Source organism: Manis javanica, chromosome 16, assembly GCF_040802235.1.
Source record: "Manis javanica isolate MJ-LG chromosome 16, MJ_LKY, whole genome shotgun sequence".
NCBI lineage: Eukaryota > Metazoa > Chordata > Mammalia > Pholidota > Manidae > Manis > Manis javanica.
In genome coordinates, this window is record NC_133171.1 from 37,938,269 (window position 1) to 37,964,547 (window position 26,279).

General features: G+C 47.9%; 1 protein-coding gene and 1 long non-coding RNA gene across 5 annotated transcripts in view; one reads left to right on the forward strand and one right to left on the reverse strand.

The window, feature by feature from the left end:
* TRAM2 (translocation associated membrane protein 2) overlaps positions 1–26,279 on the forward strand; it is a 76,459-nt gene that overhangs the window by 34,775 nt on the left and 15,405 nt on the right. For 2 of the 4 annotated variants that reach the window (XM_073224648.1, XM_073224651.1), the window contains exons 2-4: positions 5,120–5,183; positions 20,712–20,821; positions 21,324–21,440. In XM_073224648.1, the coding sequence (XP_073080749.1) occupies positions 5,120–5,183; positions 20,712–20,821; positions 21,324–21,440 (291 nt within the window). Of the gene's footprint in view, positions 1–5,119; positions 5,184–20,593; positions 20,822–21,323; positions 21,441–26,279 lie in introns of all 4 variants that reach the window. The other 2 variants (XM_073224649.1, XM_073224650.1) reach the window with 2 other exon arrangements.
* On the reverse strand, positions 10,719–20,584 carry LOC118969209 (uncharacterized). The gene is made up of 3 exons (XR_012126275.1): positions 19,677–20,584; positions 19,315–19,477; positions 10,719–18,555 (listed from the first exon to the last, which is right to left on the reverse strand). It is a non-coding gene; the product is annotated as an uncharacterized lncRNA (long non-coding RNA).

A 26,279-nucleotide genomic window follows, 5' to 3' on the forward strand; every position in this document is an offset into this window, starting at 1 on the left:
CATCATCCCCCTGAGACACGGTAAACCGGCAGCAAACACAACTGCCGACAAAGATGCGCCATTTGGAGTGGCTTATGCTGCCTTTCCAGGGAGGAAGAGATGGAAAAATACTGGAATCTAGTATTTTTGCCTTCATCAGAGTCCTAGATCTTCTCTCTGAATCATGTTGAGAAAACATTTTTTAAGCATTCATCTGTGGTTACTAAATATTATAGCTGCTTGCAGTATTAGTTCATCAAATATGTATTTATGAGATACCTACTATGTGGCCAGCACTGGGATGGACTCCGGGGAGAGAAAGGGGACGCGAACAGGAGTGTAAATGTGGGCAGATGACAAGTTGAGGGTCAGGGAACTGAGCACAGTCCTGGCTCCTCTGCTTAATCGCTGTGCTCATTTAACGAGCGCTCACTGAATGCTGGCTGTGTTCTAGGCATGGTTTCTGCCTCTGGATTGAAGATAATCTAGACAAGTAAGATTTCCATTTTCTAGAATTTATAGTCTAGGGAAGGGAGAGTTTAGAAACAAGTAAAGATAAACCCATAGAATTGTATACTAACAGTGGGTGAATTTCATGATATGTAAGTCATACCTCAATAAAGGTACTAAAAAAAATTTTTGGCCCTCAAGGAGCTGACATTCAGGTTTGCCCCAATCCTTATTCTTCACACATTTTATGTCTACCAGTGCTCCTGCTCACTACAGTTTAATTGTAAGCCCCAAATTAATCACCTGGGCAGTTTTCTGGTCTTTTGTGGACATGCACAGAGCAGTGGGAAATTTGAGTCACCCCATGAGCACGTTCCCAGCTAAAATCAAACCAGACAACACTCCACCTTCTTGGTTCAGCTCTTGTACTATAAGCAGGTGTCCTGTTAATGGTCTGTTTAGTGCCGTGTTTTTCTGCATGTTTGTGCTTTTTGTTGGTGATTGATTCGCTGTCTCGAAAACATGGCCATCATGCAGGGGGCCGCAGTGTTCCTAATGGCAAGAAGGCTGCGATGTGTGTACAGAGAACATGCATGTGTTAGATAAGCTTCCTTCAGGCATGGATTACAATGCTGTTGGCCGTGCGGTCGGTGTTCATGCTCCAAGAGTACATATTAAACACAGCATCTTTAAATAAAAACACACAGAAATAAGGTTATATATTGATCAGTTGATGGAGATGTTGTGACCAGAGACTTGTGGGAACCCGACTCTGTATTTCCCTTAGGAGCAATGGGTCAGTATTAGCTAATTCATTGTTTGCAGTGACTTCATAGAACAGAAGTACTGTGAATAAGGAGAGCTGACTGTGTGTGCGGGCCTAGGGCAAGAATGTATGTATAGCCCAGGTACAGGGTGTCTGGTCTTCCTTTAAAAAAATAGTGGGATTGTTCTTTCAGTAGTTAGGGTAGAGGCTCAATATGTTTATACATGCTCTCACAAAGAGCACGTTTTATTTAGCTGAGGTTTCAGTGTTAAACATTAGGGGTTTCCCTGTAGGAAATATTAATGGAAAGCCCTAGTATGAATAAGGAAGCTTTTATTATATAACCACTTATTTATATGTTGGCATTAGTAAACAAAAGGCTGACCTACATATTTTATATGAATTATACTTAATACTTTCATGTACCTTGAATAGATTTGTACCTTGTCTGTATATATATATATATAGAGAGAGAGAGTCCAATAGCCATTTGACTCACTAAGCTAAAAAACTGATTTAAATGTTATTAAATGTTATTCAGTAAGTTGTAGCTCTTTTTAAATTTTTTTACTCCTTAGTCCCATGTGTCAAGTTGTTTAAACACAGTCCAGTTTTATAACATCAAAATAACAGGAAACAAATCCCAAATAGATAAAAGCATAGGGAAATCTCCTGGAGAATTGGCATTCAACATGTGGAGGGAGACATGAATTCAAGCTGGGAAAGGGAGGGAGTCAAAGAGCACAGAGTGAATATTAGGTTTCTACTTAATTTCTCAGGTTTTAACGTATGTGTATTTCTTTTAAAGTAAAAATAAAATTTACCTAAAACAGAAACTAATCAAATTAAGTAAACTCTACGAAGGACATAGAAGAGGTTCTGAGACAGACTGGCCGGAGGCCTGCTTTGAGAGGACAGTAAGGGACAGTCCCTGTGCCAGCGGCTCTCGGGCCCGGCTGCAGATAGAGTGCTGGTGCCCCAAAGGGTCAGGTCTGATGGGCTGGGGGCAGCCCAGGCTAGAGAAGTTCCCCCAGGGATTTGAATGTGCAGCCAGGGTTGAACAGCACTCTACATATGAAATGACAGTACATCTTAGAAATGGACTCAGGCCAACTTAAGGGGGCGCTCTAGGGCCTCACACAGTTGATGGGGTCTGGGGTGCTCCAAGCGCAGGGCTGTGGGAGCCACAGCAGTAGAATCTGGGTGGGCCTGTGGCACTGACGAGCACTCTCTCTGTTCCCATCCAAAACTCAGAGGTTCTGACCACCTAGGGCGCGGTGTCCAGTTGGCCGCTCTTCTGTCCTGGGGTGAGGGTCTGGCTCCTTCATCCTTCCAGGAGGAAGGTGGTCACCAGAATGAGCCCTCAACACATAGCTGGGGAGGGGGGTTTTCTCAGGAAACCCTGGGGCCAAGAGAAGAAATGGTACTGGTCAGCCCGAACCCCAGGGAGGTCCACTGCACTCCGTGATGAGGCAGAATGAAGACTGGCACCTAGAGCGGGGCCCGGGGCTCCGTCAGTATTTCCTTCTTGCCCGTCCGCCTGCCTTTCTCCCTCTCCTTTGTTTCTTGCATTCCCTCCAGCTTCCTCTCATCCGTCCTTGCCAGGATTCAGCCTGAGGAGACAAGGTTTATCCTCAAAGGAGTCTGGCAGACAATATAGGAAGTTAGGTGGTTGGGTCAGATGACCAGAGCAGGCAGAGCTCTGGCAAGGGAGGCCGCTGTGGCGGGAGTGGTGGTGGTGGTGGTGGTGGTGGGTGGTTTTGTGACAGAGAGGGGCTCAGGTGGGTTAGCAGCTGGACAGATCTCAAGAAGACTGGGTGACAGAGAGGGTGACATCTCACACTAAGGAGGGGCACCAATACAGTAGCGTGGAGTAGGCCAGCACAGACTCAGCTGTTGCTTTCTTGAGTCCAGTGAGTGGTTACTGAGCACTTATTGTGTGCATCTGGGTTAGTTTCTTGAAAGGTGTAAGGATAAATCATACAGCAGCACCCCTGCCTGCAAGGGTGATACCTGAGGAGAACTCCCCAGGAGAGGCTGGCAGGGGTGAGGCGGCAGGGGAGGTACAGAGCACGCTGGCAGGAGGAGACATCATAGCCTGTGTGCGGTTCCAGACAGCTTCATGCGGGGTGCCTGCTGAGCTGGGCTGTGACGGATGAGTGCGATTCTGATTCATAGATGCTTTTTGTGGGGCAGGGAATGTAGGATACAAAATGAGATGGGCTAAAGCTCCCAGAGGGAAATAGTGAGAAAGCACATTATAACTAAAACAGAGTACATCTGTTCTAAAGAACTACAGGCAACTGGACTGGGAGGGAGGTGGGGAGCCCCCTGGGAGAGGCCTTGGGGACCACAGTAATGAAATAAGGTTTTGGGTTGCAGTTCAGGAAGGCCGGCACGCTTGGATAGGGCTCTGTGACTGCCAGAGTGCTCTCAGACCTAGTCTCACTTGACTTTTTCCCTGTGAGCATGACAGAACATGTCCAAGACAACAGCAGAAACACATGAGAAGGCCCGTGCATTGGTGCATGCAAAGAGCAGGTGACACCCCACTGCAGAGAAACAGGTCTTGTTCATGGGGAGAGTTTTGCTCTTTAATGGGTACAGTAGGCCGAGGACAGTAACGCCCCTCTGGGCACGTCGGGAATCTGCCTGGGGAATGGCTGTAATGCAGAATTAATTTGTTTCCATGCCACACTCAGTGTGTTTCCCCCACACCCATGGTGTGTCCTTCAAAGCCTTTTGTTTGGAGGAGAACTAGTAGCTCTTAATTGATGGGGTTTCTCCAGAGGCTTCCTGGAAAAGGCCTGGGTCTGGGCCTCCTTTTTACCTGGCCTCCTCGTATGTTCCAGAACAGTGTGGATGGTGTCTCTCTGCCCCCTGTGCACATGAGAAACATCTGGGGAGCTTTAAACAGAGCCATCAGCTGGTGCGGTGCCACCCAGACCAGCTGGGGTACTACAGAGATCCCTGAGTTTATGGACAGGGAAACTGAGGCTCAAGGTGTAAGACTACTTGCTTATGACTATACAGGTAGCAAACAGCCAAGGTGGCATTTGAACGGAGGCAGTCGATTCTTGAGTCTAAGCTTTGAATCCCCATGCTTTGTAATCTCTCCCCCGCAGGCCAAGTTGCTAGGGTTCTGATTTGGTCATTAATAACCAGGTGACAACCATGGTTTTCAAAGCACAACCAAGATTTTAAAGGCAGCTTTTGAAATAAACAAACCAGCAGTGTGAAATGCTGCGTCCTTCCCCACACCTCACAGAAGGGTCGATGTGAAATTAGCAGCTGCAATTCTCTGTTTCTGATGCTCAGATAAGACTTTGGGGCTGCTTTCCAAAGTGCAGTTCACCGGTGTGCTGGGAAAACCTCTGCTACCTCAGCTTTTGAAGCCTGTGTCCTCATCTTCTATTAGTTTCCGTCTCCCACAATGCTGGGTACCTATAACTAACTTAATGGAACTTGACTGTAAAACTAACTTAACAAATACTTGGATGGATGGATGGATGGCTGGCTGGCTGGCTGGCTGGCTGGCTGGCTGGCTGGCTGGCTGGCTGGCTGGCTGAATGAATGAATGAATGAATGAATGAGTGAATGAATGGCAGACAGATCTGGACCCTTAGCTTGCGAGTTCTCAGTGGCCAAGCTTGTTTCATTACATCTGCAGTGAGTACAAGTCTAGATACCATCCTCGGCCCAGGATTGTTCTGTTTGTTTTTAGTGCCGGTATTTGGAGGGATGTCATTAAGGAAAAGTGGAAAGAAAAGGAAGGTGCTTATGCTGCATTAGACCTCTTCATTGGAGAGGTCTGTGGGTCTGAAGTGTGAAAGGGGTGGGCCCTGGGGGCTGGCAGCAGGCTCCCCTTGTTTCTTTTGATGTGACCAAAAAGCTAACTTGGAACTCATTTCCTTTATTTTACAGGTCACCGCCAAGACTGCCTTCCTATTTATTTTACCTCAATATAATGTTAGTGTGCCTACAGCAGGTAAGAAAAGCCCTAGTCTCTGTCTTTCCCTGTCCCTATTAATTCTGAAGGACTTGGGAAACTTCCTTTTCCTTGTACGTGAATGATCTTTTTAGATATTTAAACTCAGTGTCCAACATCCTGGCACTGTTAAGGTAAAGCTGCAGGCCAGGTGCAGCACTGGGCCCTCATGCAGCTCTGGGTCCACGAGCAGCCCTGGGCCCAGGGCTCTGCAGGCTTGGGGTTCTCAGGTCCCACCATCAGGAACCAGGCATCTTTCTCAGTTGCAAAGTACTGGGTACCCTCTTGATGAGTAAAGGAAGAATTTTTGTTTGACAGTCTAGTTCTTTATTCTGTCGTAGGGAGGTGAATTGTCTTGACTTTAAGGTGAGATTCTTTTCTTTGCCTGGCTCCAAAACAAGCCAGAGGACTTTGGGGGCAAACCTCTTAACCCATGGCCTGTGGAGGATGCAGCCTCAAACCTCCTCTGAGCTCGCCTGCCCCCTGCAGTCCCTGTAGCCAAACTCTAGGAAGCCATGCTTCTGGGGCAGCCAAGTCACTTCCTTCCTCTGAGAATTAAACTGAGGGACGCTGGCAAGAGAGGAAAAAACCTCCATGCTCATGAAAGAAAGGACTGGAAAGGCCATGCCAGCACCGTGGTCAGGAAACCAGATGGGTGCCTCCTCCCTCCGCGGCACGCTCCAGCCCAGGTGGGCACAGTGGATTTTCTTGCTCAGTGCCATGTAGCCCCAGGTCAAATTCAGCCCTCCCTCCTGTCGCTTCAAAACCCTAGTAACTAAGACGCCTTTAAACCCAGCTGTACATATGATTTACTGACTTAAATTTTTTTGTTGTATTTTTAAAAATTGTGGTAGAATACACTTAACATGAAATGTACCATCGTAACCATTTTTAAGCATCCAGTGTAGAGACATTAAGTGCATTCACGTGGCTCTACTGCATAATTGCCATCCATCTCTAAAACTCTTTTCATCTTGCAGAACTGAAACTCCATACCTGCTAAACAGTAACTCCCCATCCTACCCGCTCCCCCAGCCCCGGGCAACCACCCTTCGAGTCTCTATGAATTTGACTGTTCTAGGGACCAGACGAATATGGAGTCATGTAGTATTTGTCCTTTATTGACTGGCTAAAATTTATTTTTAAATAAGCATTTTTCAAAAATATGTTAACTTCAGTGATGCATACCTCTCAGAGGAAATTTATAAAACACAGATAAACACAGGAAGATAAAAAGCCCACGATCCTACTACCCAGCCAAAACGACAGTTACCATTTTTGGGTATTGAGTCATAACCTGCTTTTTTTGCCATTAGCCATGTGATGAACCTTTTTTCCATGTCATTAATTATTATTGCAGTCAACAAGATATTTTGAAGCTGCAGAGTATTTCTTACTTGGGATACCACAACGTATCTCTTCAATCCCATATTATTGGGTATTGGCATTTCCAGTTTTTATTGTACACAGAGCTTCAGTAAACATTCTTGTGACTGAATTTTTACATTCATTCATGATTATTTTCTTAGCATAAATTTCTGTTGCTGGAATTGCTGAGTCAAGTCAGTATTGACATTTTAAAGTTGTATATATGTGTTGCCAAAATACCCTCTGTCATCTAATTCTTATGACCCATAACATTTTAAAATAGCTTTGTAAATATAAAATGCATAGACTTCTTTCTTTTTTTTTTTTTGGTTTAATGTCAACTTAATTTATAAAGAGATATCCAGCTATCAAATGCTGTACAGTATTTTCATTACATTTCTCTCTGAAGTCAATTTTCATGGGACATCAGGACATAACCCAACACTGCTTTATTAATTTGCCATGAGAAAGTATTGTCCTGGGCACCACATGCTGATGTGCACGTGACCAGGGCATGCCTTTATTATAGGAGGGGCCTATTTGTAAAGGCAGATCATGATCGAAGGGTTGATTTTTGAGTTTGGAACTTTCCTAGAGAAATTAGCAGGCAAGTGATATCCTAAAGGAATCCACCTCCACCCAGGATGAGAAGCATAGTCTGGAAGCTCCAGGCCTGAACCCACAGCCTCTCAGCACTAAGTGCTCTCCGCTGTGATTTGGAGGTGTGCCGCTATTGATCATATCATGCCTTTATTGTTTTAACAAACTCATTAATTGAGCAATGGGACAACTATCTGTGTACTTACTGTGTGCCGGGCCCTGGGTGTAAAGTAGTCTATAAACACGTTTGATCTCTGACTTGTGGAGCTTACCATTTCTTAGGTAAGACAGAGATAACGAACAAGTAAACAGTAACTGTGGTTGTGATAAAGGTGCTGCAGGATAAAAACATGGCGATCTATAAGGAAAAGTAAAAAAGTGTGACAAGATGTTTGTGAGAAGCTAACTCTTGAGCTAACTGTGTTGGGAGTATAGGGAGGGGATCTGGGCAGAAGAAAGAACATCCCAGGCCTAGGAATCAGCATGTGCACAGGCCTCAAGTGAGAAATAAACACCTTGGCTCATTCTAGTAACGGAACGAAGACCAGTGGGACTGGCATTTTCCTAGGGTGGAGTGATTGAATTCTGCTCCTGGACTCCTCGTCCAGACCCAAAGGCCTGGAGAAAAGTGAAGGTACATTAGAATGCATATGGAGTGGAGGTTTCAGTTACTTTGGAAAAAGAGGAGGAGGTATTGTTAAATAGCCTATCTTTTGTTTAAATATTGCCATTTGGGGGCAATTTGCAATATAACAACGAAATAATCAAGAGAGACAATGAAGTCAGCATAGCCTGCTTGATTTTGTTTTGAGCTCCTTAATCACCAACCCAGTACGGTAGTGTTTGCTTTGTGAGTACTGGGAGCAAACTTCTCATGGGAAAAAAACAGTTCACAATAAGGGGTCTGTTGAGATTGCTTTTTTTAAAGCCCTCCCCCAGAATCTCTTTTAAGGCTGGAGGTGCTAGGGAATGTATCCTTTTTGTATAACCTGAGTAAATTCTGATTTCTAAGGCTTCGCTTCTTAGTGCGTAACTTGCTCAATTCAGTTATTTAAAATTTGAATTTTAGAGCAGTGACTGTTTATAAACTGTAGTTCCATCTCTCAAGTACTGTGTTTCCTCGGCTGACGCTTTCAACTCCTGTGGAAAACAGCTAATGGGAATGTTGATGAGTTTTCTGGCCTGCTTTGTTTTGGTACCTCTCCCCCCTTTTTTCCAGCTCCCACCATTTGTTTATTGCTCTGTGATAACACAAGTGCCACAAACTGAGGGGCTTAAACAACAGAAACTTACTGTCTCACAGTTCCGGAGGCAAGAAGTCCAAGATCAAGGTGCCATCAGGGCCATCCAGCCTCCGAAGGCCCTGGGGAAAGGTCTGTCCCAGGCCTCGGTCCTGCTTCTGGCTCCCTGCTTGTGGGAGCATAAGGCCAGTCTTTGCACGGCATTCAGTCTGTGTGCCTGTCAGTCTCTGTGTGCAAATTTCCCCTTTATGTAAGGACCTTAGTCTGTTAGATCGGCTGCCCATTCTACTCCATTATGACCTCCTCTTTAACTAACTGCGCCTGCATCAACTCTCTCTCCAAAGCAGGTCACGGTCTGAGGTCTGGGGCCTTAGAACTTCAGCATACGGATTTTGCCATGTGAATTTTGTAGGGACACAGTTCAGCTCATAACACCAGCTGTAAATGTATGCTCTAGTCACATTCTATCGAGCTAATTACAACAGTCCAGCTCCAACCAAAGGCATGAACTAAAAGGAGAAGTGCCGGTGGTTGGTTGTAGGAGTAAGTGCCTCCTGGTGGAAACCCCGCCACACGGGCATCCCTGTGGTTTTCCTGAAGGTCAACAGCAATGAAGCAGAAAACATTCCTTCTTCCCACATGTCACCCTGTTAGGGCTGCAAGACTTGGGAAATAAAAATCCAGGTATACTATGTAAATTTGAATTTCAGATAAACATTGAGTATTTTTTATTTATTTTATTTTTAGTGTAAGCACATCCCAGATTATGAATGGGACACAATTATATTAGAAAATTATCCCTTATTTATCTGAAATTCAAGTTTAACTGGCCATCCTGTATTTTATCTGGCAACCATACCCTTTGCCCAGTTCTAGTAAGGAACAAAATGTCAGGTGCCTGGTCTTAGCATTGGACACTTTGAGTCTTCTTTCTGATTAAAATCCCATGAAGTATCCAGTATTATGGTCAGAAATATATAGAATGTAAAAGATCAGAAAAGAATTGAGGTTTGATTCTTTCCACAGACAGACTGAAAGGCCTGCCGACTTCCCCCCTCACCTAGAACAGGTGACCCCAGACAGACTGAGCATTTGCCAGGTTGTTTTGGGCTGTGCCTGTTGCAGACCGAGAGCCCAGCTCTAGGTGCCCTGGGCCAAATCGCCATATAGGCTTCCTGTGCTTCCAGCCCCACAGGTAAGACAGGCAGACCCACTAATCCAGGAACTCATTTGCATCTTTCTGTCCTCTTCCAGTTTTGATTTATCTACCATTGTTTGGTCTGAGGGGTGGAGGGAGGTGAGAGTATTGCTGGATGGATGCAGTTAACGGGGCCGCAGCTTCCTAGCAAGTCATGGGCTCCTTAGTAAGGCCCTGCAGTGGGAGTTGCGGTGGGAGTTGGGGTGACTCGGCCATTCCTGAGCCTGCCTGTTACTGCACACCTAGAGCAAAAAGGCTGAGGGTGAGGGGCCTCTTTAAGAGAAGGATTTGTTTTGCAATAATCAAAGGTGACAAGGACCCATCCCCTTGTTCTGTTGGCCCCAACTGGCTTTATTGCCACCAGCTGCTGTGTAATACCTTGCAGCCAGAGAGGAGAAGGCCAGGGACCTCCCACACTATGGCTTGGCCATTGTTCTCACAGCCCCTCCTAGAATGAGACACACTGCCTGGTAAAAACAACCTCAGACAGACGGTTTTAAAGCCTTATTCAGTGGAAAGCTTTTGTCCAGGGCTCAGAGTGTGTTTTGTTCCCTGCTGGCTGGCAGGAATTTGTCTTGTTTTGTGCTTGTATCATGTACTTGAAAAGATTGGCATCACGTATCAAACTGAGCCCATTTTTGTAAGAAGAGCTTGTGGGGGACAGAAAAGGGGAAGAGACAGGTGGGCAACAGTGGCTCTAGAGATGGAAGCCTTACTTGATTTCAGATGAGAGATCCCTAGGCCATACCTGTGGCCTCTCCAGCTGGAGGAGACTTGACATTCATCTAGCCTGGCCTGATCCTTTTACAGCCAAGGTAGCCGAGGCATAGGACACTCGTAACGTTCCCCAGCCTACACCAGTGGCTCACACCCGCTGTGGCCCCAGGACCCAAGCTGGGGGAAGACGAGGTTTGCCAACTGGGGCTCCAGCAGAGGGGGACCCAATCAGGGGGGCAGAGACCTGGCCGTGCCCTGGCCTCTCGGACAAAACAGTCACTGAGATCCCCTTTGGCCCTACTGTCCTGTCTGTACGAGTGAGAGAAAACAAACAAGTCCCCAGTGTCCCTGGCCATATTGGGTAGCCACCTGGGAAAGAGTAGGGAGCCTCTAACCCGAGGCATATAGCCATCCCTGGACTTGATTTTATTTTTTCAGTAAACTAACACATTATTAAACTGTCTCAGCCTGTATGGTCTGCTCTAACAAAATGCCACTTTTTTTGGGTGGCTTATAAACAATAGTAACTTTCTTCTCATAGTCCTGGAAGCTGGGAGCCTGAGATCAGGGAGTCAGCATGGTGGGATGAGGACCCTGGTTTAGGTTGCAGAGTTCTTGCATCCTCACCTGGTGGAAGGGCTGGGGAGCCTTGTGGGGTCACTTACGGCAGTGATCCCATTCATGAGGGCTCTACCCTCATGACTGAGCACCACCCAGGAGCCCCACCGGTAACACCTTTGCATTGGCTGTTAAGATTGCAACATGTGAATTCTGGGTGGGGGGACACAAATATTCTGCCACAGCACTTATTACTTAAGCGTAACAATTCTTCAGGAAAGCGGACAAACCCTAAGTGGTCATCTTGGTGAGTTTTTTTCACAGAATGAACCTATCGTGTAACCAGCACCTCAGAAGTGACCCCTTCCAGCCAGGGCTTGACTCTGTCTGACGCCCTGTTACAGCCCAGAGAGCCCATCCCACTCAGCCCGGAGCTTCCAGAGGCTTAAGCAGAACCGCAGAGTGGCCGTGGCTAATTGTGAACCAGTCCGAAGCCCACATCACTGCCTCCCGCTGCCTCTTCTGTGGTGTCTTCATCTCTTGCTCTTGGCCTCCCCCACCCACGCACCCTGGTTCAGAACCCCCTCCGCACTTTTACTTTGCATTCTCATTTCTCCTGGTCAGATCTTTTCCTGTCTAGCTGGGACAGCTTTTCCCTTAGTTGTTCTTATGAAATTATTTTTGCCTCTCATTAACAGTGGGCTTAACAATTGTCATTGTTATTTTTATCCAATGAGAAAAAAATGGGGATTTTAGACTCTTTTTGCTACATGGTCCCTCAGGAATTATTTTTCCTTTACTATTCTCCATGAATTTTTTTTAAAGCTCACACCTTCCCCCACGCCAGGCATTCTTCACATGTTCCGTATTGTCTGCCCGGGTGGGTCACATGTAGAAGCCTCAGGTTTGTAAACTGCTGTGGGGCTGAGCGTGTGCCTGGACCTAGGAGTTACTCTCATACTTCTCTCCTGAAGGCCACAGGGAGGGTCACCACCTTAGAAGAAGGATTGGTCATCAACAAAACAACTCAGAAGCTAGGCCCATTTATTTCCAAATTCTCTCAAATGCTTCTTTCTCATTTTTGCTACATCTTGTTACATCATAAAAGTAGCCTTTCCTTGTCCTCCTATCTCGCTAGAAAACAGGTGACAAGATATTCTGAACAGTGCGGTGTGAGGTTAATGGTGGCTTGGAAGGTTGCTCCGCTAGGTCTTTAATTCTCTGGTCAGCCTGAGGGGGAGGCGGGGGACGGGGAGGACTGTGCAGGAGGGTGGAAAGGAGGAGAGAGAGAGAGAGAGAGAGAGAGAGAGAGAGAGAGAGAGAGAGAGAGAGTGTGTGTGTGTGTGTGTGTGTGTGTGAGTGAGTTTGCGAGGACTGCCATGGCAAAGTCCTACAGACTGGGTGGTTTAAACCACAGACGTTTATTTTCTAACAGTCCTGGAGGATGGAAGTTCCAGAATGGAGATGTCTGCAGAATTGGTTCCTATGAAGGCTGTGAGGGAGGGATCAGCGCCAGGCCTCTGTCCTTGGCTTATAGATGCCACTTATCCTGTGTCTTCCTGTCCTCCTTCTACATGTCTCTCTGGGTCTAACTTTCCCCTTTTTATAAGGAAACCGGTCATGGATAAGGGCTCAACCCTAATGACCTCACTATAGCTTGATAACCTCAGTAAAGACCCTATCTCCAAATAAGGTCATATTCTGAGGGGGTAGGGGGTAGGACTCCAGCACATCTCTTTTTGTTAGGTTAGAGGGAGCTACCTGTCAACCCATAACAGTGTGTGTGCACACTGAGAACACGATTGTGCTTGTAGTTGAAATGCCACTGGCTGCATCTTTCAGGCTGGGAGGCCAGGCAGCCTAATGAGATAGAGCAGGGCTGGAGGTCACAATGTTACCCTGTGGGTCTGTTCCCTATGCCTTTCCTTAGCTGCTGCCTTTTCCCTGAAACCTTGGGGGTGGGCAGGCCTTTAGGGTTTCACAAATGTGCCTTACGTATGACTTGAAGGGGAGTCAGAAAGCAGAGACGCCTGATGGGGAGACAGTGGGCTCTGGCCCCCAGCTTGGGTGGCGTGTTTTGGGTCCTGGCGCACCCGTAACTAGTTGTGGGTCTTGGGAGCACCATTACTGCCTGCCTCTTAGCCTCAGCTGCCCTGTCTGGAAAAGGAGGACAATACTCAGGACTAATTGTGAGGAGCAAATGATGTCACTTACCAGAAGTGCCCAGTACAGTGCCTGGCACAGAGCAAGTGCTCAATAAGTGGCTTACAGTTGTCACTTATATTAATTATCCTGAACGAGCCCCCTGATGGGAGTGTTTGTGTGCGCTCCATGGTGACTGTCCTGTTCCTTGGGTGACTGATTCTTTCTGGTGGAAGCGGTCATCATGATCTCATCTATTTATGTAGCCCTTTGCAGTTGGTAAGTCAGTTATCTCCATCTGTTTAGCTATATGAGAAAAGGTGGGATGGGGTTTTATCCCCATTGTCCAGAAGGGGTAACTGAGGCAGAGAGACCCTGGATCATATGAGGGCAGGTGGCAGCTCCAGAAATGAGCTTCAGGTCTTCTCATGCCTGCTCTGTGTCCTTACAGAAAAAAAAAAAAAAAATAGAGCAACAAGATAGGGAAGACCCCACTTTTTAATTTTATTTAGACAGAGCAGGAAGAATTTGAAGAGTTATTTATTTAAAAATTATTTTTTAATAGAAGATACGCTCACATGGCTCTAATATAAATCTGTGCAATGGAGTGAAGGTCTTGTTCCCACCCCGTCCTCCTTTCCTTTGGCACCCCCACCCCGTGTGGATGATCACGGCGTTGTTTCCGGTGTACCCCTTCCAGAATTTCTTATCTCACCTTCCAGTGTTTCTTTTTCCAAATACAAACACATACTTTTCTTTTCTCCCCTTTTTCACATAACAGGTAGAAACTATATGTTCTGTTCTGTAACTTGCTTTTTTTCCCCACAATATGATGTATCCTGAATATCACTTTATATCAGTATGTAATGAGCTTCATCATTTTCTTCAGAAGTCTCATTGAGGTATGTAACACATGCAGCAAAGCGTACATATTCTTAAGAGTACAGCATGATGAATTTTTGTATATGGGCACGTCTGTGTTGCCATCGCCTAGATCAAGATTCAGCACTCCCAGCCTCCTTTGCCCGTTCTGGTCAGTACCCTCTCCCAAAGCCGCCGCTCATCTGCTTTCCAAATCTCCTGATGTTTTCCCTGTTCTTGATCTTCATTCCTCTCTGATGTTTTAAAACAGTTCCATTGCTTATATTAATGCTTCTTAAATTGTAACATGCTTAGAATCACCTGGAGATATTAGAATGCTGATTCTAGGCCATACTCCTAAGTTTCTGGTCCAGCAAGCCTAGAAGATAGGCAACAGTGTTCATTCTAAGCTCAGGCGGTGCTGGTGCTGTTGGGACACAACCACACTCTGAGTAGCCCTGGTATATTACAATTATGGGTTTATCTCACCAGTTCCCTAGAGATGAAAACAATTTTGGATTGTTTCCATTGGTTTATTGTTAAAAACGGTGCTGCAGTATGTAACTTGTACATGTCATTTTGAATGCAGCAGCTATTAGCTATAAGATAAATTCCCAGAAGTAGAACTGCCGCATCAAAGGGTCAGTGCATTTCTAATCTTAGTAGAAATTGCTCTTCGAAAGAGGTGGTACATTTTGCATTCCCACCAGCAGTGTGTGAAAGAAAGCCTGTTTCCCCACATCCTCAGCAAGAAGGTATTGTCAAGCTATGGGTGTTTGCCAGAGAAGTAGGAAATGGTAGCTCATGGCAGTTTTAATTCGCATTTGTCTTCTGTGTAAGGCTGAGCATCCTTTTCAATGTACAAGGACCATCTGTATTTCTTTTTTCTGTGAATTAACTGTTCATATCCTTTGCATGTTTTTCTGTTGGATTTTTGATCTTTTTATCCTCAAGTGCTAGGAGCTCTTTACATATTAGCAAGATTAGCCCTTTGTTTGTTTGTGGTCCGAATTCTAAATATTTTCCCTAGGTGATCATGTGCCTCTTGATTTTTCTCATGGTGGATTTTTTCATATTTGAGTTCTGGATTTATCTCATAAAAGATTGAAAAAACATGAAAATAGAGTTGGCCATAGGCACAGAAACCAATAGGAAATAAATCTTACAAATCCAGATTTGCAGGGGCTAGAAAAGAAACAGGGAAAGAAAGAAGCATCCAGGCTTGATAGTATGCTCTTTAAAGAACCAGTTGTTCAGACAAGAGCAGGTGCCCAGACTCTAAGGGGATCTGAAAAGCAGGTGGCAATGAGTGGTCACCCTCCAGCGCAGGCCGTGGGAGGATGTCAGAGACTGAACAGTGTGGTACCCGGACGGGATTGCATCGTGTATGGCAGGCGGGAGAAGCTGCTTACAGGTGACACCAAAGGAAACAGGAGAGTATCTGTTAGTCACAGGAAGCAAAACAGGATGCCCACAGGACTGTTACTCCCGAAAATGGAGAGCTGCTCACAGAGGTTGTCACAACAGGCAAGGAGGCTCTTATTGATTATTCTAGCTTTCTTTTTAAACAGTGATCAGAGATAAACAAAGCAAGCATCACTTTTGATGGGAGACAGGTAATTCATCTACAGTGGGAAGATCATTACTGAAAACTCCCAAGTTATTCTAATTATTCTGAAGCTAGATTCATTCCTACAGAAGGGCATACTGACGTACTCCATCCCCACAGAGTAGGAATGAGGACTCCTAGAGTACTGGTGTTAGAAAGGTGTCAGGGGTCATCTTGGCTGGACATTCCACGTCAGTGGCCCATGTCAGAGTCGAACTGTGGATATGTTTTCTTTGGGCAGCTCAGTGTTGGCCCGTAAAGTGTTTTTAAGTTTTGAATTAGTCACCAACATTTTAAAACCAGATGATTTCATGTGAAGATCTCTCTGTTTTGCTTTTGAAATATCAGGGACTGGCCACTCTGTCTGAGAGGACCTTCCCCACACCTTCCTTCACCCCTTTGGGACATGCACCCTGCAGTTTTCCACAGTCACTACTATTCTCTAGTGAGTCCCTGACATAAAGACTTCCCATCAGTTACCATTTATCTGAGTTAAAGTGTTGTTTTTCTTTTAGTCAGGTTAAAAGGAAAGTGGATATTCCTTAAACTTGTTCTTCCCTTAAAGTGGAAATGTGAAAGATTGACCGAGAGGGTAGTAAGTTTAAAGGAAAACAGTGGAAAGCATATTGTGGAGGTGAAGAATTTTCCCTGTTTAATGTAGCAGAACTCTGTGCTGAAGGGATTTATCTGAAGACGCCTGGACTGCTTGGCTCATCTGTGTTCCACCCTTGGTTCCTGTAGGCATTTTGCTGTGACTCATAACCAGTCATCTCTCTGGTTTAATAGCTCAGAGACATGCTGGAAGTTACTCTTCTGAAAAATTAGCATGGGTTACTGCCAAACCACTGTGGTTCATTCCAAGTGCTCATACAACAGAGGGGCAGCCCTTTGAGAGTAGGCACTCTAAGTGAGCAACCAAAATTTTAAAAGGGGGGAAAAAAAACCCATCGATTTGTTTAGAGCCTCCTGGAAGAATACAAAGTTCCAACCTCCACAACTCTGTGGAAAGCAGAAGGGGCCAAACCAATTTATTTTCCTGTTCTGAGCAAAAGCAGGATGAGACCCAACAGAAGTCATTTGTATGAATCAGTAGAGCTTTTGAGTGTTTGCGGGTTCTACTGCCTGTTGTGATGGTAGAAAGACCCTGAGGGGGCCGCATTTTATCAGTAAGGATGTGTCTGCGGGGGGCACATTGACCCTGAGGTGGCCCGGGCGTGACACTGGAAGGCCTGTGAAATGGGCCATGTCCCTGGGCTCTCTGGACCCTGCTTCCTCGTGTGCCCTCGTTGCCCTTCTCATGAGGTGGTGCTGAGGATCACACAAAACAGCACATGCTGAAGAATTCTGACATCGTGGAGGAAGGCTCCACTATACAGAGATTCCAGAATCCCTCCCCACAGCCAGTCCCCCGCTGCATCCATCCACATGTCCTCCCCCCATCTCTGCCACCATCCTAGTGCAGAGCACCTGACGCCGTCCAACCCCTAGGTCCCCCGGCCTGGGGTACTCCAGGTGCCCCCTAACTGCTCCCACCGCCCCCCATAGCCCCCTGACCCATTCTCCTTACGGCAGAAAGAAATATCTTCACGAATATGTGACTGGGATCCTCCAGTAGCTTTCTATACCTTCTGGAAGACCTTGTAAGGGGGCCGTTGTGATGTGGCCCTACCCCCCCCTGCAGCCTCCCAGATCCCTGCTCTCCAACCGCTCCCATTCCTCAGTCCCGCTGGGTCTTCCCCATGGGGCCTCAGCCATACCAGCTCTCTCTCCCTGCACACCTCGGCCTCCGCGTCCCCTCCTCGAGCCACCCTCTGCGGTCGCCCCTCTGACTGAGGACTCCGCTTCTTGTCATTTCCCCCTCAGCCTTCTGTCCACTTCAGAGCACTTACCACACCTGGCCGCTGGTGTTGCTCGTAATGGTGGTAAAATACACATAACATAAAATTTACCATCTCAGCCATTTCTGAGCGTACAGCTCGTTACTGTTAAGTATATTCACATTGTCGTGCAACCAATCTCCAGACTGCTCTTCATCTTGCAAAACTGAAACCATGCGGATTGCACAGCAAGTTCCTGTCCTCCGTGCCTCCAGCCCCTGTCGCCCACCGTTTTACTTTCTGTTTCTATGGGTCTATTTCAGGAACCTCTTATGATGGAACCATGCAGTCTTTGTCTTTTTGTGCCTGGGTTATTTCACTCAGCATAATACCCTCTAGGTTCATCCATGCTATAGTGTTAGACAGGATTTCCTTCCTTTTTAAGGTTAGTAATTGTAATCCATTTTTTATGTATGCACTCTCTCGCTCTGCCACCACCCTACATTTTGTTTATCTGTCTGTCGGTAGACACTTGGGTTGTTTCCACCTTTGGCTAGTGTGAAAAATGCTGTGAACGTAGGTGTGCACAAATACCTCTTCAAGATCCTCCTTTCAATGATTTTGAGAATATACTAAGAAGTGAGACTGCTGGATCATATGGTAACTCTATTTTTAATTATTTGAGGAACTACCATACTGTTTTCCATAACAACCGCACCGTTTTACATTCCCACAAACAATGCACGAAGGTTCCAATTTATCCACATCCTTGCCAACACTTGCTATTTTCTGTAATTTTTTTTAAATTATAGCCATTCTAATGGTTGTGAGGTGTTATCTCATGTGGTTTTGATTTGCATTTCCCTCATGCTAGTGACATGAGCATCTCTTCATGTACCTGTTGGCCATTTGGAGAAAGGTCTGTTCAAATCCTTTGCCCATTTTCTAATCAGGTTGTTCGTTTTTTGTTGCTGTTGTTGAGTTGTAGTTCTTTGGCCTCTGGTTCTTAAATACATGAGGATTTGGTGTGTCCCTGCTGGGACACCTTGTTCACTGCGGGCTCCCCAGCACCCAGCAGGGAGCCCTGCACTTAGTTTACTGGTTGATGAGCAAACACATGTGCAGTTCTCAACAGTGAAAGAGAAAAAGAATGTATTACCTCCTGTGTTCGTTCTTGTCTTGAGGAGGGACTCAGGGCTATGTCACCTCTCTTTGGAACCATGGTATTTGGGGTGAAGAATGGCAGGTGACCACGAATAGTCTTTACAGTGGATAAAACAAAATCTTGTTAGTTTACTCCCTTTTGGACTGTGCCTGTTTGGTTAAGTATAAATCCCATTTTGCCTAATAACGCTGGCCTTGATGATGGAGCTCTGATATGTTTAATTATTTTATAGTTTCAAAATTTGCTGCCATCTAGTCTCTTCTGATCCTCCCTTACAATGAAGGCAGGGAAAAGTGTGATCCCTGCCTCGCAGATGAAAGAGCCGGAAGGAGCGGCTGAAGCGCACGCCCATTGCCCCTCCCACCTGCGCGGCCTCCTCCCCCGCCCTCCCCGCGCAGCCCCTGCTGCGCCCGTTGCAGGCCTTCCCAGCGCCCTGTCACTGCTGCTTCTCCCTCTGCCCTGCTTCCTGCAGGCCTCCCCTGCTGCCGCCCCTTTCCCCGCTCTTGGTGGCAGCTCCCCAGCTGGTGTCTTTACCTCCAGCCCCGATGCTGGGCACTGCTGTCAGAGTAAACTTCCCTAAACCGAAATTTCATCATTTTCCTGTTGAATTTGAATTCTTCCGTGTTTCCACGCTGCCTTCAGGGTTAAGTCCCCACCCTTTTACGTGGCACCCAGCCACCCACTGTGGCCTTGTCACTGTGATCGTACCTCCCACGCATCAAGTGCCCTGGCCTCATTCCCTGTGTCCCCTCCTCCGCGACCACCCCTACTCATTCCTAAGTTTCGATGCCACCCTCTTCGCCCTGCCCTGCTGCCCACCACCTCCTCCCAGGCCCGAGTCGGGCCCTCGCCTGCCTTGGCCGCCGTGGCGCCGTCTCCTCTTGGGACCGTGTGCCTGCCTGTCGGTGACCCTGCATTCGTGTGTCAGTCTCCTCCCTGGACTGTGTGCTCTGAGGCTGGGCAGTGTCTCTTATCTCCATATGTCAACAGTAAGCCCAGTGCCTCTTGCAGCGCAGGTCTTTGTGGCAAGGACGGGGGAGAGGAAAAAGGGAAGTAACTGACTTCAGAGTCCACGTCCTCTCTGTGTTCACCACCCCTCCCGCCCCCCGCCACCGCCCACGCCGCTTTCTCCCAGGCCAGGGTGGCAGAGGTAATGGCTTGACCCCCAGAGTGACCCAATTGGCTCTACTTTGTTCTGTGGCCACCCTGAGACTCACCAGCCCTGGCCCACCTTCTGCTAAATGCATCCCAGCAAAGAGAGATGACTCGTGTGTGTGACTCGGGCGGACGCAGCGCAGCTGCAAAGGGCCAGCGTGCCAGCTTTGGGGCGGGAGCTCCGGAGCAGTGGAGTCCAGGCCCGGCTTCATGAGCCCTTGTGACGCTGGCCTGCTAACTGGGATGAAGGTATGAATCCTGCTCTGTCCGTGGAGAAAGAGGCTGCAGTAGCAGACCGGTGTGGGACTTACAAGTTTGGGATTCTGTCTAATTTATTACTATTAAGTAATATTTTCGTAAATGCCATTAGCTTCATGCTCACCATGGTAACAGGCACTGTTAATAAGTATCTTGCATACAAATAATCTCATTTTATCTTCACACTAGTCCAATGACAAAAATGACCGCGAATACATATATAGTGCTTGCTGTGAACCAGATACTCTTCTAAGCACTTTGTGTTTGTTATGTCATCCGATTCTCACAGTAGCCCTGTGATACAGGAACTGCTATTATTCCCATTTTACTGATGAGGACACTGAGGCACAGAAAGGTCACACCTAGAGGTGCTTCAAAGGCACATAGGAAATAAATGACAGAGCCATGTACAAACGGAGGCTTCTGAGTTCACACTTAACTCCCACGCCCTGCCTCCTTGATGAAGCATAGCTGTAGTCCCCTCATACGAGGGAGGACATTGTGACTCAGAGAGACTGGTCACTTATCTATAGTCACACAGCCAGGGAATGAGGGAGACCGGTTGTGTCCACCCCCTGGCTCCTGACCACTGCACTCGGCTGCCCAGACTCTGGAGACATGGTGTGCCGGCTTCTCCTCCGCCCTCCCCGTTGCTGCTCCACCAGGGCCAAGTCCAGGGCCTGGGTGGGCTCTAGGGAAGAACTCTTTCTTCTAAGTTTAGGGCTGCAGCAAAAGGGAATCATTTGATGGCACGTGGTGCTCCAGCTGTCCTCTCAGTTTTGGGTCCCAGAGCCTTCCCTCAGCCCAGGGCGCTGATGTGGCACTCACCACCCCCACAGACAGCGAGGCCGTGCGCTACCACTACGGGCCGAAGGACCTGGCCACCGTCTCGTTCTACATCTTCATCGCCGTCATCTTGCACGCTGTGGTTCAGGAGTACATTTTAGATGTGAGTGACATGTCGGGATCCTGAGATCAGAAATGGGGGAGGTGCCTTGGTGGGGGGGGGGTGGCTCACCTCAGAGGGCACTGCAGCTCTCTGAATCCCTGCTCCCCTGAATTCCTGCACCCCTTGATTTGCCTGCCCTGGTTGGTCCTAGACTTCCCTCACACACTTTGGTCTCTCTCCCCTCTCACAGCCTTCTTAGCGGGGCAGCGGTACTTATTACATGGGAGAGAGCTGCCTGGGATGTGGCAAGACACCGTCCTTACGGTGTGTCCTCTGTAGCGTGATTGGGGCACGTCTTCTTCACATCTTGCCACTTCCTCGTAATGCCTGGCTTAAACCAAGCCCTGTACGTGTATGCACACAGTGGGGCTTATGCTAAGCAACTTGGGTTATGACTGGCTTCAAACTTTAGTCCTTTTGTGAGGAGAAACAGGAGTTTGAAACCCACCCATTACCAATACACTCGTATATATTAACATGCAGAGTTGTCTTTATTCTGTAGAAAATCAGCAAACGGCTTCATCTCTCCAAGGTCAAACATAGCAAGTTCAACGAGTCCGGACAGCTGGTTGTCTTTCATCTCAGCTCGGTGGTGTGGTGCTTCTACGTGGTGGTCACGGTGAGTTGTCCTCGGGGCTGCTGCAGGGTGGCCCTCGGCTGCCAGGCAGCGCATCTCTTCTTGGATTGCTAATAAAATGGCTGTGCAGGGCTTTGCAAGGAAGAGAAAGAGTAAGGAGTGGTATATAAACTTGGGGCAGGTTCCTGGAAATGAAGCTATCTTTGCATCCTCATGATATTGTGGTGAGAGGGGGGCCAAATGCTCTAGATGCTGTTTTATAGCTGGAGTCATCTTGTCCAAAAATAAACACTTGTTACAGTTATTATGTGGAGTTATAATAATGATACTGTGTATCTACATAGCACTGTATCATTTTCCAGGACCCTTCCAAGGCTAGCCCCTGAGATAAGTTCTTTGTTCTCCTGGTAACTGTGTCATGGATTCAAGAAATTCAAGCTCAAATTTTGTATGGCCCATCGTCACGTGGTTCCAAAATGGCAAGGACATGGCGTGGGTTGGGGGTATGGGTCCAAGGCCAGCGCTTCCTGCTCTAGCGGTTGGCCTCCTGCAAGCCAGGCCAGCATCCCCCCACCTGCACCCCAGGCCCTGTGAGAGTCAGTGCCACTCCCAGACCAGATGCGCTGGAGGGTCAGGTGATATACCCACCTCCCCTTTCTACACAACGGGACTCTGATTTCAAGCAACCTTTGATTCAGCAAAATTCCTCCATACAAAGGAACACAGACAGTCCTTTGGGGTTCACTGTAAAAAGACCCAGCCTGTCACACTGGGAAGTGTTTAATTAGCACCCCCACCCCCACCAGAAGCACCTCCTTTCTGCAACCTGGTCTCTTTCTAGAGACCTATGAGACACCCAGGCCCAGGGCTTGGAAACTTCAGCAATCCTGTGACCTTTTAAAGTTTTCCCTGCCTCCGACTGACCCCTCACCTCCGTCCTCATCCTTCAGTGACAGTTGGCGAGCAGTCACATCCTAAAGAACCTGGCTCCAGAACTGAACGCTGCATCCATATTCTCAAAGCAGCAGCCAACATGTCCTTTTGTTATGTTGCTTTTATTTCTGTTATCGTTTAACCACAGAGGAGTTTTCCTAAACAGAACACAAGAGATTTTCCATGCAGGACCTCAGACTCCGGTCCTTGCAGCAGGACTACCGTGTTGCACTGGCAGGGGTGGTCTGTGTGAGGAACGCCCCAGCCAGTGTGCAGACCACATCCTGGCTCTGGGAAGTCCAGGTGCTTCTGTATTTCAGGCCTCACCCAACTGTGGGGCGTTGGGTTCACACAGCCCCTGGAGACCTGGAGCTGCTTTGAGGCCGAGCGGCCTCAAGAGCCCAGACATCCATCGGCCACTGGAGAGAAGTGTTTGCCTCATGTCTGAATCACTTGTACCCTTTCCACGTCACCCCAGACATTCCACACCAGCTGTAAAACACTGAGACCAGATTTGGAGGCCAACAGCCAACTTACTTAGCGCTCCTTCCAGGGTGAAGTGCTCAACTGTTCCGTCTTCGCTTCTCTCAGGCCTCCAATGGCTTGACAGTGATGCTGCTAACTGGTGTGGGAGCATGCCACACTTTTCTTGGGGAAGGTCCTAACAGCCCTGTAGGGACAGCCCATTCCCCACCAACATCTTCAACAGGAAATGGAGACCAAGGGGACTCGTAATAACACCCTGTGGCTCCTGGCTCTCGTCTGCTCCCTCTGAATTATTCTGTATGGGATGAAGGTGATTGAGGAAGAGAGGGTGGTTTTAAAAAATCATATTTTTCTGCTCTGATGCTGTTTCTCTTGATTCTTTCCCTTCTTTTGCCCACCACAGTCAGTCAGTCCATCAGCAGCTACTTCCAGCCCCACCTCCAGGGGTAACGTCGGCCACTTTCCACCTGCACTGCGGTCCCCAGTCCAGGGGAGGCTCTGTCCCCAGGGGACGTTGGCAGTATGCTACTAGCATGTGAGGGGGCCAGGGATGCTGCTGAATGGCCTACAGTGCCCATGACTGTCCCCACAACAAAGAATTCTCTGGCTTCAGGGTCTATAGCGTCAAGGTTGGAAAACTGATCTGTAATCCAAGCTACCATCATCTCCTGCCTGGGCCACTGAATATCTCTTCTCTAGAAGGAGACTGTCTCCACTTGTGTGCCTTCCCAATCCTTTTCCTGCTGAGACAGACAGGTCTTTTTAGAATGTCAGTCAAATCATGCCTCCCCCTGCTGAGAGGCCCTTCCCACTTGCAGTGAAATTGTCTTCCTCCCTCACTCCTGGGAGCGGGCCCTGCCGGCCTTGCCCCTGCCATCGGCCTGGCTCCAGCTCCATCGTCGTGACTTCTGCTCCTCTAATGCTTCTGGCTGCTCCCACCTCCTGGGCTTTGTGTGGGCAGTTCATCTCCTCCATCCCCACACATCCATGGCTAGCTCCTTCTCGCCATCCAAGTCTCCACCTCAGCGTCACCTCCCCAGCGGTGTCCCTCCATGTGTGTTTTCTGCACTCTACCCATTCCTCAGTTTCCTTGTTCAGGTGTGTATTCTCTGTCATCTGTCTCCACCACTAGACCCTGAGCTGTGTGTAAGCAGGCGCTGTGCTCTCTGCAGTGTCTCTCCTAAGTGCCTGGTAGGAGAGACTGACTGAGTGCCCACTACACAGGGCTTGTCAGAATGAAGGAATAAACTGTAAGTGCATCTTCCTGCTCCAGCCTTTGTGTTTGAGCCATTCCTGTTTGCGTTTATACAGACAGAGTGATGGGAGTGTGGCTGGACCAACCAGTAACCTTATGAGGATGTCAACCTCCTACTTTATATCTACCTTTGAACTACTATTCATTGTTCAGGAAGAACAAAACCCCGACACCGTGTTGGGGAAAGAGGGTGGGTGGGCATTGGGTCCCCCTGCCTGACGTCTTGGGGTGTTTCACTTCGTATTTGAAAGCCTACAGCCCAGGGCTCAGTGAGATCCTCATAGAGGGAGCACCTTTCACACGTATCCAGTTCTGCTCCAGTACTGATTTCTGTGTCAGGACAGATTTCTACTAACAGACTGATTGCTCGGAGCAGGGCTTTAGTCTGTGACGGTTCCTGAAGGAGAAATGATGTAGGTGTGTCTGAATCTAGGGAGCATCTGGCTGTGTTATGACTGGATTCTGCTGTTTATGTGGTTCTTTTTGATCACCCACCAGAAAGGAAGGCTGCTGGGGGAAGGGGAGAGACTGTTCCAGCTTGCTGAGGCCTCACTTAGCTCAGAGGGTGATTTACAGAACCAGGAGATAACAAAGAATTTCCTCAGCCCCTGCAGACCCTCTGCCAGTGCCTGTTGGTGGGTGGGTGGATGGGTGGGGGTTGCTGCAGGTGCAGGCTCTGCACACTCAGCCCCCGTGATCACAGGGCCTTGGCGTGCCTGAGCTCTGGGGGCGCCCCGGCCCCGGCCGCCCGCAGGCTGCTGCCTGGCCCGAGGTCTTGGAAAAGGCTGTTCTCAGAGTGGTGAGTCATCGTCCTCTGGCCACCCCCTCCCTCCGCAGTCCCTGTGCACGGGACATTTACAAACAGGCAGCATTTTGCTGGGGAGTTTTCTTTGCTTGTTGGCTTCCAAGTTATGACCCCTTTATCTCCTAAGTAAGGACCACTCAAAAGTAAAAGGTCTGCCTAAAATCCCAAGGTCGTCTGAGCTTTAGATTTCCCAGAGCTGCTGCTTGTGGCCACTCTTCTTAGCAGAAATTCCTCCCCCACCTCAGTCCCAGAAGAACCATTTTCCTCATTACCTACCTCGCTGCTGCCTTAGGAAGGAATGTTCTCACCTGTCTGAGTCCTGGAATGAGGTAGAGAGAGTGGCAGACGGTGTGTCGCTGTGCGCCCAGGTGGTCGTTCTGATGAAGGCCGCTGGGAACGGGGCAGAGGGAAGGCAGAGACGGACACAGCGGCTGTGGTGCATGGAAGTGCGCCTCCCACCGGAGGCCCAGAGCATTCCACTTCTGTGCCTCCGTCTGAGTGTGACCATGGGAGGCGGGTGCTGGGGGTGCAAAGGGATTAGAAATGAGGCAGGTGAGGGTTTGAGGTGAGACCGTTTCCTTCAGATCTGAGTTTCTGTAACTACACACTGGGGCATGTGCCTTCCTGGACCCATCAGTTAGGTCATTTGAGGCCCCAGGTTGTGGGGTTGTGTGGGTTATACCTAAAATGTCCAAGGGCGTTTAGTGACTCGAAGGTGAGTGGGTATCCCTCACCTGGAAATAAACCTGCAAATCCAATAGATGGTGACCTGGAGTGCTTCTCACTAAGTGCTGGCTTCCTCCTTTTCCTGACCACTGCTAAACCCCTCCCTAGTCCCAGTGTGAGCATTTGCCATCCCAGCCTCCTCATCAAAGCCACCAGCTCATTTTATTTCCTGATTTAGTGAAGCAACCTGGCCTGGGCTTATTGGACCAGGAGGTTGGTGGCCCCACCAGATCTCAGGTGGCTGACGAAAAACCATCTCATTTCAGGACGTACTTCCTGTCTGTTCCTTCATTTTCTTGCTCCTAAAATGGGGGTATACTAATCTAACCTTCTCTGAGTGACAAACAAGAGCCTTTTTCTCTCCAAAGAGAGAAATTACCTAAAGCATTCACCATTCATTCATTTAACCAAGTTTTTATTTGTGTCAGCTGACTCTTGCTTTCATGGTGGATTGCTGCCTCATGCATTTTGTAATCTCGGATTATAAATTCATTTTTAGCAAGGTTTTATGTGTGAGAATCCTGTACATCCTTGGATGAGATTACAGTAACGGTATCACGGGCCTATAATACCATTACTGCTAATTTCTTAACTTAGTGGTTCCCGGACCACCCGGGTAGTATAAATCTGAACTCCAGACACAGTGAAAGCCACCCTGAGGTTACAGATTTTCAGG